General features: G+C 52.5%; 1 protein-coding gene across 1 annotated transcript; it reads left to right on the forward strand.

Moving 5' to 3' along the window:
- Positions 1-12,555: 12,555 nt before the first annotated feature.
- On the forward strand, positions 12,556-14,653 carry LOC117847681 (gibberellin 2-beta-dioxygenase 3). Its single transcript, XM_034728929.2, has 3 exons — positions 12,556-13,199; positions 13,284-13,629; positions 13,870-14,653. The coding sequence occupies exons 1-3, from the start codon at positions 12,805-12,807 to the stop codon at positions 14,215-14,217; spliced, it is 1,089 nt and encodes a 362-aa protein (XP_034584820.1). The 5' UTR covers positions 12,556-12,804; the 3' UTR covers positions 14,218-14,653.
- Positions 14,654-15,072: the final 419 nt, after the last annotated feature.

Below are 15,072 nucleotides of genomic sequence, written 5' to 3' on the forward strand. Positions count from 1 at the left end.
AGTTTAAGGGGTTATCCGGACTTCGTCTATACTTGGGGGTTTCCTCGTATGAGACTCGGTGGAAGAGAACTATGGATTTCTCAAAACCTTTTATGCTTGGTGGCACGACGATTTGTTGTTGGTGGAGTTATTTTTTGTCCACCCCAGGTTTATTTGAAATCCGTTTTATATATTCTTACCAATTTACTGAGAGTTTGCATGAAAAAAAACTGAAACACGGTATACACGAAATATTCATAGATATGCACGTATACTCATATCATTGGAAGAATAATTAGTCGTAATTATGTGGACTCAGGATGGACAGATTAATCTATCATAAAGCTAATCAACTTTATGCAACTCCTTAATATTTATATTAGGTTTCGTGTATGTATCTTTGATTCAGTAATGTTATGCCAAGTAGTTTCTTTTTTTGAGTAACCAATACAGAGGGAAAACCTTAATCTTAACCCGCCGGAGCCTTCGCTAGAGGTGAGAAAGATGGAACAGTATGGCAGCATGCACAAGTGCAACGAAAAAACTGGGCTGCCTGATATTATCCCCCATTAATATAGCTAGAAAAGCTCTCGTGTCGTACTCAATGGAACAATGTGAACTGAAACTTCAGATGAGATGGGAGCGAATAAGGGATCAAAATTTTTTACATCCTGTCTCTGAGCTCTCGGAAGAACCATTGCATAAATTCACACTAGTGGAAATATGATCATTAGTCCTAGTTGATAAGCCTCATATCTCTTGAAAAATCAACCGGAACTAACCATTTGGAACTAAAGGTCCCCCTCTTTAGTCCCAAGTCATTCACACGGGACTAAAGACCTCTTTTAGTCCTGGTTGGTATTACCGGGATTAAAAGGTTCCATAAAAAAAATGGCCCCCATCCCTGCTCACACCGCTGCCGCCCAGCGCCGGCCGGGGAAGCCCCATGCGCCGACAGCCAGCTGGGGAGGCCGCGCGTGCTGGCGGCCAGGGGGCCGGCTGGGGAGGCCCGCGCGCTGGCAGCCAGCAGCTAGGCCAGGGAGCCCCGCGCGCTAGCGGCCGGGGGGGGGGGGGGACGGCCGGGGAGCCCCACGCATCGGCGGCAGCTAGTGGAGGGAGGAGAGAGTAGGAGATGGAGGAGAGGAAGCGGTGGAGGGAGAGAGAGGCCTGTGGTAAGGAAAGGATAAGGTAGTGGGGGAGAGATGAGGCCGGTGGGGTGATAAAGGCCGTCAGGCCCGTGCGGAGAGATAGAGTCCCAGTTGTTGGTTTCAACCGGGACTAAAGATCACCGTTTAGTCCCGGTTGGAACCGGGACTAAACAAGTGATCACCAACCAGGACTAAATGTAGGGCCGGCCCGGGGGGCAGGGTGTGCGACCGCCCCGGGTCCCTAAATCCCAAGGGCATAGTAACGGTAACACAATTCTTAGGGCAAGGGCAATGCTTATGTTCCAAATAGCATTAAGGTGGGGGTCCAGAAAAAGGTAGCCTTTGTTACTGCCCCGCCCACAATGGTTCACAGTAAAAGGTGACATTAAGGTGGGTCCACTTCGTGGTTAAAAAAGGGCCCAATTCATCTACCCCGCACCCCCTCATCCCTATCGCCTCATCCTGCCGCTGGTCCTCTCTCCCGCTCGCATCACACGCCCGCCACCCCTCGACGGAACGGTGAATGGGCGGAGATCAGATAGGAGATCGTCAGTTCGCTTCTGTGATCAGGTGATTTGATTGTCAATTCTCCAATTCTTCATACCATGAATTATTAATTCACTATCACAAGTTATTTAATCTCAACTGATTTATAACTATTGTGTATTTATAATAATTTCAGCACTGTGGGATATCATGTCGTCTAGAAAATATGAATCAGGTAACGAGAAAATGAAAAGAAAAAGATGTGTGGATGAGTATATAGAATCACAGAGAGGAGATATGGATAAATTTTGCAAGAGTAATTAGGACCTTGAGAGTAATACGGGTGCTTTGACGAACCCAGATGAGTTTGCAATAGTTGTTGTGGATGAATCAACTAATGGGAATTATGAAGAAAATGTTAACATCAGCGTCGATGATAACAATGTAAGTGACTCTGAGAACACAGTAAATGCATTAAGTGCGCATGCACAGTCTGCTAGTGTTGATTAGCAACCAGTTTAGACTTCAAATATTTATCATCCAAGAAATTGGGATAATCTTGATAATAAAGTCAGAGACATGTTAGTCGAGAAAGGCCCTATAAAAGAAGAAAATATCCAATTTCCTAAGTGACGTTGCATTTAGAAGAAACTTGTAAGGTAATGTGTATAAATAATTTGATATGAATATTACTTTTAAATACATTAAGTATTTATTGGTAATATTTCATATATATTTGTTATAATGTTTATATTAAAGGGCTCAAGTTTTACTTTCACCTCGGACCTCCCAAATCTCATGACCGGCCCTGACTAAATGGCGCACCAATTTTCCTTGTTGTTCCTAGCCATTAGTCCCGGCTGATATTACTGATCGGGACTAAAGAGCCCCATCGGAGCTGATTTTTAGACTCGGAACTAAAACTCTTTAGTCCCGAATCCAAAAACGATCGAGACTTTTGTAGCTAGATGTAAGATGTTTCTCTACCAGTGTCACCTACCGTGGTCTGTATAAATGGCTAGACAATAGCTGTAAAACTTAAACAAGATCCCACTTTATTCAGACGATCCGAAACGCTAGCTCTTTGGAATGCAACTCTCAACTCCCCTGTATACGACAACTACAGTACGTACTGTTACGGTACGAACAAACGTGGTACAGATCGAGTCGGGGCAGAAAGTAACGTGTTCCGGCTTCAGTGATGCTGAGGATCCGGGCCGCCGGGGCTCCGCCTCTTGGACTCGCCGACGCCGACGGCGTCATCCACCTCCATCTCCTCCCGCGTTACCTTGCCGAGCCGCAGCCCCTTCACGGTTGCTGCAGCACTCGCCGTCGGAGTAGCGGTCACCACCACCACGGCGCCGTCCGTCCTCCCCATCAGTTGCCGGCCGGCCTCGGCCGTCGTCAGAGCGGACGACAGAACCAGCAGGACGCCCAGCAGCGCAACCACACCCGCCTGATGCTGGACGCCAACCTTCGCCATATTATTACCCACACTTCACTGGATGTCTAGATCTCGCAGGTCGCGCGTCGCAGCTCCACGTACGAGAGCAAGCCAGCAGGTAGCAGCGCACTGCGATCCCGATGCTGCGAGTAGCTAGTCAAGTGGTGGTGTGGGTGCCCAATGCTACGCGAACGGCTTGGGTTTATATAGGCGCGCGCGCGGCGGCAGCTGCCTCGATCGCCCTCGAAGAGCCGCGCGGCCGGGGCTAAATGGCTAATGAAGCTAGTAGTGCTCGTTGCTGACCCGGCTGGGGCGGCGTCCGATAGAGATGCGCGCGCGGCATCGTACGTGCCGAGGTCAAATCGGTTTGGTCGATCGTCCCGTCCCTGCATTGCTCCGATCACATCCGATCCACCCACCGGTGCCGATCCGCGATAAGACGGCCGGCAACCACGCACACAAAGGAGGCGCGCGATAGGTCCTCCGGCACCGCGCCGGCCGGTCATGCATGCGTCCGTGCGTGCGTGCACTCGAGCTGGCCGGCCGGCAGGTTGCGTTGGGCTCGCACGTTGGATGTGCATGGCGCCGCGCACTGCCGACATCAAGCCAGGCCAGCAGCTCCTATCCTGTGGTGCGCTCTCGCTCTGACGGAAAGGCCGCGCTCCAGAGCAGGACACATCTCCCGGCATCTGTACGGCCCCGTGGATTTCTTGGAGGGTGTTGAACGCTGCGCGGCTGCGGGGTTTGACCTGCTGATGAGCAGAGTTTTTTTTTTTCACCGGACAAGGTGCGCTGAGCAGCGTTGAAAATGCATGATCCGGGGCAGAGTATGTCAAAAGGGAGGTGTGGATGCAGTAAACAATTGCAGGCCGAAGCACTATCGTGTGCGACTTTTAATTTCGGTGGATATTTTTCAGCTTTCTGCGCAACCTGATGATCTGGCAGCGTATAGATTATGACAAAGCGATTGTCCTTTTGGCAGTGTTGCATATGGAAAAATGGTTGTGCGGTCCTGACGTGTAATACATCTTATATATAGCTTTGACTCCTCAAAATGGTAAAATAAATTCTTATTGTCGTGCCTAAAAGCTGGTACGGTTAGCCATATCGCAAGCAAGCAAAAAGAACGCAACCAACTTGAAGAAGAAACTAGATATAGCATTCAAGATCTCCTCTGGAATGCAGATAAGAAGAAATGGAATAATGGATGTCCAAATTTGAGTTAAAAACAACTCGCACCTGAACGTACGGCTATTTCGGCTAGCTCGTTTCCTATCTCTTGGTACTTCCTCCGTTTCAAATTGTAAGTCGTTTTAATTTTTTAGATTCAAAATATTATTATGTATCTAGACATGCACTATATCTAAGTGCATAGAAAAACTATGAATCTAGAAAAGTTAAAACGACCTATAATTTGAAACGGATGGAGTAGTTATTTAAGTTATTTAATCGCTAAAGAATAGCAGCCGCTGGTGCCTCACGCAGAGCTAATGTACCGGTCTTTCAAAAGAAAAAAAAATAAGAGAGCTTATGGACCTTCACGGCATGTCGGCCGCCGCCCAAGATTGGCTATGGACTTAAAGTTCATCGTGGACGCAAGGATCACCGTCTCCATGCTTGCTTGGCTGATAAGCAAAAGATAATCAATACTATTGTCCATGTACTTCGGCGCTTTAGATAAACTTATGAAATCACCATATCTTTCTCCCCCGCCCCTGACGGCTCATCTATATGGCCGTACTTGCACACTTTTTTTCATTTCCCCTGGCGGCAACCACTATAGTAAAATAACAAAAATATTAGGTACTTAAAAGATAAAATCGTCAATGATTTTGTTTTGTCTGGGGATGAATTTTCAAACAGCGGTTTATGCCGACAAAAGCAGCATGGAAAAGTATGTCCAAGAAGGATAACAAAGGTTGTTATGGAAAAGCTGACACCGAGGCTAAAAAACTAAATTTGGCTACAGGCCCAGGATGAGAACAAACTGCCAGGTTGTGGCTGCAAAGGCCCAATATCTCTGCATAGGCTACACAGAGATCTATCTGTTACTACTTTCGGCCCTGTACAGGGAGCCCATATCGTCGAATTGTACTTTGCTACGGTTGTTAATTTTTTTACTGCCAGGGAGTAAAGTATTTGACTGTCAGTTGCTGAGATGATGCAGGCATGCAGCGGAGTTGCCCATCTCTCTTTCGGCCTCGTCCACTTTTCATTTGTGCTCTGATTTTTTTTTCTGAAAACACAGACGCGGACTCACCCTGTAAAATTGTAACAAGTATTTGACTAATCTTCTTCGGTGATTTCTTTTTGGTGCTTCAGTAAATGGAATCTTGGGTATTCATCTTCTAGCAAGCAAGCAGGCTAGCATACCCGCATTTATCCGTAGGTAGCAGGCAAGTTGCTTTCGAACGAAGGGATCCAACTCAAAGCGCGCTCCGCCGGTGTTTGATCCAAGTACACCTACCTTGGAGAGTCCATCATGCGGCTGGCGGCTTCGCAGTCGCGGAATAGTCAGAGGAAAGAGCACGGATGTCGACGTCGACGTGTTCGCCACCGTGTTGGCGCTCCACTGGAACAGGCCAATCTGGACCCCGTGAGCCTCACGTGGACGTAGCACGTACACAGTGGACGCACTCCGGTCGCGTTCACTGCAACAAGCTAAGGCGATAGCGAAAGCGACGTCTCGGCCGGCCGGTTAGCCATCGGCCCATCGCATACACATGGACTCTGGCCCGTTCGTTGCATGCAGCTAGCTAGGGGAGGGCGTAGACGCGCTGATGACATGCATCGCTCGCTCGTGCACGCATGTGTGTTCCGCCCGCGCGGCGCGCGCCGATATGATCAGGGCATTCAGGCGGGCGTGCCGCCCGTGCACTGCACCGGCCGGCCCGCCGGCAGCTAGCGATCGAGAGGCCACGCCTGAGCACACGCCTCATAGCCTCGGCCCCGTGCACGTGGCCGTGCCGCGACGAAGGGGCCCCGGGCCGAGTCACCGATCGGCGATCGATATGATGCCGCGCCAGCCGGCGCCCACCATCTCGGCGACCGCCGCGGCCGGCCGGGCTACCCTAAACAGCTGCAGGTCTGCCAGCGCGACCGACGCGACGGACACGTCGCCTGACACGTCTGTACTTGCGCCCACCGATCGAGTCATCACCATCACACTGGCCCGGCCGGCCGGGTACGTAGCGTCGCGACGTACGATGAATCTCTCTCGGGCGGGCTTTCATTCCTACGAGCTACTACTACGACTAGCGTAGAGCCTCTGGTAGTGCGGATGCGATGGAACGCGTCACCTACCGCCCGGGCCGGGCCGGCCGGCCGGACACCACCATCTGGGCGAGCATATCTTGCATGCGATCCCTAGCTCCGGTAGTTTCGCTGTCACATGCACGCGTACGTGCCGGTTTCACTTTGCACATACGGTCGCCTTTAGCAGGGACGACGACTATTCGCGCGCCTTTACGTTCTCCAGAGACTCGTCGTAGATACATACTACTCCGTTAGTTGCAACCAGTGGCGCGGAGCATCATCGATGCCACTTTGGCCATGCAGAAACATGGACAGGTACAATAGGGGCAGCCGGCCGTGCGCACACAGCGCAGCCGGCGGGGCAGCGCGCGGCAGAGCGCACGCCATCCGTGGTGCGCGCTCCGGGGGCCCAGGCAACTAGCAGCAGGTGGCGGCGGCGCCAGCGCGCGAGCTGTGCACGTTGACGTGCGCGCGCCCGCCGGCGCCGGGGACCTGCCCTGGTGTTTGACTCGCTCCGATGTCTGGACCCAATAATGCGGCGGCGGCGCGGGCCGACGCGTGTTCGCGGACCCGCGCGCGGTGCCGCGGGCAGGTGCATGCCGGCTTGCCCTCGACGCCGGGGGACCTCTCGCGCTCGGCCGTCGGGGGGACCTGAGGCCGGAACTGTCCCCCTGGCCCCTGGCTCCGAGCCTCCGATCCGCCGGAGTGGTGTGGACCTCACTTCCGTTGGCTGCCACCGGCCGTGACCATCGCTGGTGCCCTGCCACGCTACGCACTCACGCAGGAGCTAGCACTGTCGCCAGCAGGTGTACCGCAGGTGAGGCCCTGAGGACGTGGTGCAGTGTACGTGGTGCTTGTGGGGACATTCGCAGCATCTCTCATCTCGATGCCATTGCCTCGCCGCGTGGGGATCGAAGTACGTTATCCGACCGCACGGCGCAGCGCACGTTGTTCGGTGGTTAGCCCGATCGAGCGAGTGATCGCTACGCTGCTGCATGCACAGTCACGGGCACTGGTCCAATCCAAATGCCCGGCTCGCTTTCTCCGCGGTCGCGATCGACACGGGTGTCGTGGTTCCAACACGTCACACCGGCGATTGATCCGGCCGCGCATCGAATCGATCGCAACCGTTGCCCATCTATTTCCAGAACGTGTTGGTATTGTATTCTACTGGCTACTGCTCGGTCGAGACTGGATATTCCTTTCCTTCGTCTGTACATGTAGAACGTCAACTTCCGTGCATGCTTTCGCTTCACGGCCTTGCCTGATGTAAACACTGGACGACTACCGTATGCGTGCATGTATTTAAGTATGTGTCGTACACGGTACACCAATTCATACAGTACGTATACGTCCATCTCTTTGCATGTCCCTGCTGGCCAAGTGACGGGGGGAAAGCGATGACGGATGCAACAATCTCGTGGTTGATGTGTGTCGCGGTATGGGCACTGCAGCGCAGCGCCAAGCCGAGTACGGCCAAACGTTGATCGATGATTACGCTGTGCTCCACACGTACACACGGGACAATTCCGACAGTAGTTTTAGCTTGCTTTAGGACGCAAGGTCGCCGTGTCACGCTCGGAGGAGCAAGACGCGCATGTCGTTGTGGCCTTCCAGTCACACAGGAACCGCGCGCAGGGCGAAATCACGGGAGAGCGACCGTTAATCTTCGTGCACACAAGATAACGTTCCGGGGTGTTTGATTCGGGGCTGCTAAAGTAAGTTTAGTCCCTTTTAATACTTAAACTGCCAAATACGATAACTAAAAGTTACTAGCCCTTTAGTTCCAAGAGGTTGCTAAAAGGGATTAAAGGAGACCTTAGACAGAGTCTGTCCTTATTAATGTCCCGTTCCTCCTCCCACCATCCCTTCCGATCCAATCCTCCTTTGCACCCGCCCCGCCGCCGGCCCCCGCCCTCCTCGTCACCCACCCCGCCGTCGTCCCCCGCCACCCCCGACCACCTGCCCACCGCTCCAGCCCGCTCGCCGCCGCTCCCGGACACCCTCCAGCCGCTCCGCTCCGCTCCCGCCCACCCGCCCCGCCGCCGCGCCTCACCTTGAAGGCCAGCGGCAAGGCATGGCGGGAGGATGGCAGGAGCGCTGGGTGACGGGGGCGGGAGAAAGGGCAGCGGGAGCCATTGATTAGAGATAGTTTTGCGTTTGTTCAACAGCTTTAACGACACTAAAATTAAATAGGGGGAACTAAACTTTAGTTCAGTGAATAAGAAGGGACTAAGTAAAGTTTAGTCCTAAAAGAACCAGATGGATGTTCACGGTGCAATAACCGCTGCAAACACATATACGCTTGCAAGTGTGCAACACACGTTCGAGATGCATGCCGTAGCACATTGGTTTTCATAAGCTGAGATTTCTGTGAATGTGAGGATTGAGCGAGTAGAGTAGTCACGTATGGACTCAAGAGAAACTCCAACAAGACTAAGATAGTGTTTTTTACTAATCACACGGTACAAACAAATGCAGACGCTCACATACACGCACGTAATCATACTTTTATGAGCACATCCGAAAGACTGAGCCGACAAATCCTCGAGATTGATGAAGTCACCAGAGACGCCTCAATGTCGACGGGCAAGCCTACCACTGAAAGAAAAGTGTCGGTTAAATCTTGAAATAAATCTAGAAAAATGTGAGCACCCGTGCTGAGTTGAGAACTCAAATCCGGTTGAACAGGTTCCATAAAAAACCTTACCAGATGAGCTACGTTCAATTCGCAAGGCTAGGCTAAGACAGTGTTGTAGCATGATTTTGAAGCAGCTGTGGATTTTTACCCATGGTATGGACTTTGGACTGTTGATTTATTAATAAGAGTCGGTGCTAAGGGTGTGTTTGGTTGGGCTGTGACTTTTAAAAAGCTGCTGTGAGCTGTGGGTTGTAGAAAAGCAGCTGTGGGAAAAGCAGAAGGCCATTTGGTTAGAGCAGCTGTGGCTTTTGAATAAACTGTGAAGTGGACCCTGCATATCATCCACAGTCCACCCCACTCAACTCTCTCCCTCTCTCACTTACGAGCGGGTCCCGCTCGTCAGCCCCTTCTTCTTCCTCCCGCTGGCCAGTCCATGCCATGGCACCCCGAGCAGCAGCACTAGGGCCGCAACGGCAGCCACGACGACGCAGCACACAGACAGGGCGAGGTCCATGACGGCGATGGCCTTGAGCCTCGCCTCCTCCACCTCGCACCGCATGGCGGGCGTTTTGGTGCCACCGGTGTCCAGGAGGCGGTGGCACCCTGCGGGCACGCACGCGTCGACGTAGAGGCTGAACCCGGTCTGCGCCACCCAGAGCCCGCCCACGGCGCCTATGCGAGCCCTGCCTCGGTGACGAAGTGGGTTGCCTCTACCACCGTGCCCCTCGACGCGGAGGCGGAGAGTGGAGGCGGAGAGCGACGAGGCGAAGGATGCCGCGGTGGCGAGGACAAGGAGGCGCGCGACGGGGTGTGGCGGGCGGTTGGCCGGCTGGGGCGGTGGCCGACGGGGTGCGGGCAGCTAGGGGTGGCGGGGTGCGTCGGGCGGCGGGCCGCCTGGGGCGAGAGTCGGGTGGGGGGCTGGTGCGGGTGATGGGGAGCGGACGGGAATAGAATAGGAAAACGAACCGGTATCCTACATAACCAATGGCATGGGGTAATTTTTTTGCCCCCAAAGCAGCTGAAAGCGGGGGGAATACGCTTTTGGTTTTGTAGTAAAGTAAAAGCAGTTTTTGGGGGAAAAAGCCATATGACTTTTACGTTTTTTGTTAGTTTTTGGTTTTGCAAGAGCAGGCACCCTAACGGCGTGCTTTTTGGTTAAAGACAAAAGGATTGAGCCGTCAAACTTCTTTATCAAAATATGAGCTGAACTCCAATTCGTGATCGAAAAGCTATGAGCTACTAGGACAAACAAAGGCTCAGAGCTAGTCTCAAACAATACCATGGTGACATTGACTCAATGTCCTTGGATTAAGAAAGTCGAGCGGCCATTGGCCCAACTGGTATATCTTCGGGCAAGAGGCCTTTAATTACATTTTAGCCCAAGAAGTTTAGCCCCAAGTTGTCAGGGAAACTGTGGCTGCAATGAAGAAACAGTAATTACCACTGAACCCTCTACAGGATTAAAAAGTCACAGCATTGTTTTCAGAACTGTCCATTTGGTCGTAGTGTCTACAGCTACTGAAAGTCTGAAACAGCACAGTGTCATTGAGATGGGTGATCTTCTGGCGAACTTTTCCGTGAGGAAAACACCCCCATGGACTTTATCGTCGAGATTTCTTTTCCAAAATATTATGGCCGTGCAATCTTCGCCCGTCGATTGTGTGGTGAACCTGGCGAGTGCCCGTTGCTATCTTCCCGAAACAATGCAACCCAGTGCCGGTGGCGGACTCCAGCGGCGTGCATCTCCCTCTTGTGTTGGTATGCTAACGCAGCAGATGGTTAATGTGCTTCCGAGCTGTTGTGTATGAGGCCAAAACGCAGCGTCGGATAGTTGTACTTGTGCCGGTCTGCCGGATACAATTCGTGGTTGTCCTCCGCCACCGCAGCTGACAACGACTCGAGAGAACCAGGTTTTGGGGCGGTTTCTTGGTGCCGTGTTGCTGCGTTGTGCTGCGGAATAGAATCTAGTTTGTTAGAAGATCTTTAGTGGTTCAATGGTTTTGTTGCAGCTCGACGGGAAGACAATATGGTTTCATGTTGATCCAGAGATCAAGTATGGTTTCAGGTTTCAAGTCATTTTCAAGTGTTTAAATCAACTCAACGAATACATTCAAAAATAGGCTTTTCATGGGTGCTTTCGAGAAGTTTTCTTTTACAGGATTGGCATATCTCATTCAAATGTTTTTCCCTCCTCTTTTAATCTTTGCAACAAGCACTCAACTTTTCCATTTTCCACTCTACCCGCTCCTCCTGTAAGAACTCAGACGAGCCATCGACTCCTCCCTCATCTTCTCCAGAGAACTCACTCACAGTGCCTTCAGTGCACCATTGTCCTCCTTGCTTGTCTCACTTGGCTACCCACCATCAGATCCACCGTTGATACCCTACCATCACGCTAACCCGTTTCTGAACAATGTTCGACTTGTTGCCTGCTGCTTACCCAACTTACCATCATCGTCCACCACTAAGGGCTTGCTTGGATTAAAGAGTATTGGAGTAGAATAAAGCGGATTGAGTCTAAAATGAACTAATTTCTCCTCTAACCCTTCCCGTTCCGCTTCAATCCATTACTATCCAAATAAGCCCTAAAGCGCAAGTTTTTTACCCTCCTTATATTACTCCTATCCATAAGCTAAAATCAGTGCTGGGCAAGGTTACCATTGCGACCATCCCTTTACACATGTCAGCATGTGCTTTGATAAACCACTACTCAAAACTCAAAAGACCTAGCCTTAACGTCGCTAAACCAACGTTTGGGTTGGATATTTGTGATGAAGTTCCATGCCTCGAATTCATCGGTCAGAAAATCTCGTGAGAAATGCTCGATTGGGTTTCAGCATTGCCAATTTAATCTACAAATCAATAATGGTTAGGGGGTGTTTGTTTAAGAAATTAAATGGTTCGACATCTTTTTACTCCTCATATTTCTGTTTGGTTTGAGAAATGAAATGAGTTGATCTATCACCGTCTCGCTTCCCGGATTTCATAGAACGACTCAATGGCCCATTCCATTTTAGATGAGGTGATTTCTCAAATCAAAGGTTCCATTAACGAGAGGTCCATCCTATTTTTGGAACTTCGGCATGACCTCTTTCATTCATTAAAAGCAGAAACCTTTTGAGAGGTCGTTTTAGGCGTGTAGTGTCAAATAGGCTGCTACTATTACTCCTCCAAGTGTCACTTATACGTCACTAAGCCCTTGTTTAGTTCACCCCAACTCCCAACTTTGGCACTATGCAAAAAGAAAATTCCCTATCATATCAAACTTGCGGTACATGCATGGAGTACTAAATGTAAACGAAATTAAAAACTAATTGCACAGTTTTGTTGTACTTTGCAAGACGAATCTTTTGAGCCTAATTAGTCAATGTTTAGATAATAATTCACAAATACAAACGAAACTCTACAGTGTGCTACAGTGTTGTAACAGTAATTTGGCACCTTCAAACTTTGTCAACTAAACAAGGCCTAAACTAGGCTGTTTGGTTGGTTTTAGCTTTTGCAAAAAAAAAAACAGATTAACAGATTGAAAAGTCCAACTAAAGGCACCCTATCTAGGTGCATGACCTTCCCCTTGTTAAAGATATGTTTGTACTGCCAATTCTTGTCAGTGCAACTTGTGATGCCCTGGCCGCCTATATATTGGAGGCCATCGCCCCCATCGGAGATCACAAGTGCAAACGTGCAACACAGCAGCGCCTCCCCTGCCGGTCTCGGCTAGCTGCTCCTCCCCTGTTCCTGCTCTGTTTCGCTCACTGCAGCTGACTAGCCGAGGTGAGCTTGAGCTCCCCCCTGTTTCCACGTACACAAGGAAGAACAGTAGCTGAGCAGAGTTCACACACTCAGTAGCCATGGTCGCGATCACGGCGCCGAGCTCGATCGACCAGATCCCGCTGATGCGGTGCCCCAAGGCCAATGCGGGCCAGGCGGCCGCGGCCATCCCGTGCGTCGACCTGTCGGCGCCGGGCGCGGCGGCCGCGGTGGCGGACGCGTGCCGCAGCGTGGGCTTCTTCAGGGCGACCAACCATGGCGTGCCCGCGAGCGTCGCCGACGCGCTGGAGGCCGGTGCGATGGCGTTCTTCGCGCTGCCCGCCCAGGACAAGGTGGACATGTCCGGCGCCGCCCGGCCCCTGGGCTACGGCAGCAAGAGCATCGGCTCCAACGGCGACGTCGGGTGGCTGGAGTACCTCCTCCTCTCCGTCAGCGCCAACTCCGTCAAGATCTCCTCCCTGCCGCCCTCACTCCGGTAAGCCATCATCTCTAGCACGCGTCTGATTTCTCGGCTCTCGCCGTGCATGTCTCAAGGAAGCGCGCGTGCGCTCGCATGCAGGGCGGCATTGGAGGAGTACACGGCGGCGGTGAGGGAGGTGGGTGGGCGCGTGCTGGAGCTGATAGCGGAGGGGCTCGGCGTGGACCGTGCGCTGCTGCGGTCGATGGTGGTGGGGCGGGAAGGGGGCGACGAGCTGGTGCGGGTGAACCACTACCCGCCGTGCCCGCTGCGGGCGCCGGGGGACTGCGGCGTGACGGGGTTCGGGGAGCACACGGACCCGCAGATCATCTCCGTGCTCAGGTCCAACTGCACCGCGGGCCTGCAGATCAAGCTCCGGGACGGCAGGTGGGTCCCCGTGCCCCCCGACCCGGAATCCTTCTTCGTCAACGTCGGAGACTCGCTGCAGGTACTATACTATACTGCTCGATATATTTTGGTCGCTTTTTCCTGTGCATGCATGCATGTCTCTGTGCTGCGCATTGGTGAGCTCATGCTCATCCATGCCCATCCTCTTCCGGTCTTCCGTCCGCGATGCATGCACTGGCGCCGAGCAGCTGAAGGTTCCAGATGCATGCATGCATCGCTCCAGACTAGAAAAGCTGAGGTCACTAGCTAATCGTGTAATCGATGCGTGTTGCTCGCGCAGGTCCTGACGAACGGGCGGTTCAGGAGCGTGAAGCACCGGGTGGTGGCGCCGGAGGGGTCGCACTCGCGGCTGTCCGTGATCTACTTCGGCGGGCCGGCGCCGTCGCAGCGGATCGCGCCGCTGCCGCAGGTGATGCGGGACGGGGAGCAGAGCCTGTACCGGGAGTTCACGTGGGGCGAGTACAAGCGCGCCGCGTACGAGACCCGCCTCGGCGACCACCGGCTCGGCTCCTTCGAGCTGCGTGCCGCCAGCGAGCCCGCGGGCGGCGCCGACCCGCAGCCTCACTGCAGCAACAGCAGCACCTGCATGCCGCCGCAGCAGCAGCAGCAGGTGGCGCAGGTGTACTAGCTGGAAGAGCACTGCCCCTGTGCTAGGCTAGGCTTGCTGCGGCCCTGATCGATCGAATCATCGAATCGACCTCGCCTTTTGTTTAATCCATATCGGGGAACTGAGATGTAGCAGTAACTCTGGGGTTGCCTGGCCGGTCCAGGACTGGGACCACACCTGGCCGGGCTCTGTGCCTGAGCCTGACCACTGCCTGCGTGTACATGGCCGTCCTTGTAACTTCCCGTAGTAGCAGTTGTTGTGTTATGGATGCTGCCACTTCTGTTGCTTACTCTACTTTAACCGGTAGGCAGTTTGCTAATTACTGCTCGGGGCACCGTGCCGTGCGTGTCCGTACGTAGACAGGCAGCTCAATTAGGCTGCGTGTGTAAGCTGCATCTGTGGCAAACTGCTATGAAGGGAGATCGATGCTACTACTGGTCAATCGTTTGAAGTTTCATCTCTACGACTCCTATCCATCGACTATGCATGTTGGTTTCCTGTTCCTTCTATGAACCATGTTCTTCTACCTCAGCGCCTTCACATACCGATCGCGCACGAGCTGCCTTGCCCACCTCTCCCATCATACGCACGGTTGGATCACCCGTGCCACTATAAGCTGGTTTTGCCAGGCCATTCAAGCCTTGCCCAACCAGCAATCCTCAACCTGACTGACTGGAGCAATGCTCAGCTTGCAAATTCACCATGATTTTTTCAGTCACATGAAATCTTGCAAACAAGCTTTATAAATGGCAATGTTGTGAAGCGTTTGCTACGTGGAGGCATTTTTATTTTCGGGCAAGTCTACCAACTGTTGAGGTGTTTAATCTCATCTGAGCGTTCGATTTTTTTTTTCTAGCCAAGCGATCAAAACCCATA

Source organism: Setaria viridis, chromosome 3, assembly GCF_005286985.2.
Source record: "Setaria viridis chromosome 3, Setaria_viridis_v4.0, whole genome shotgun sequence".
Lineage (NCBI taxonomy): Eukaryota > Viridiplantae > Streptophyta > Magnoliopsida > Poales > Poaceae > Setaria > Setaria viridis.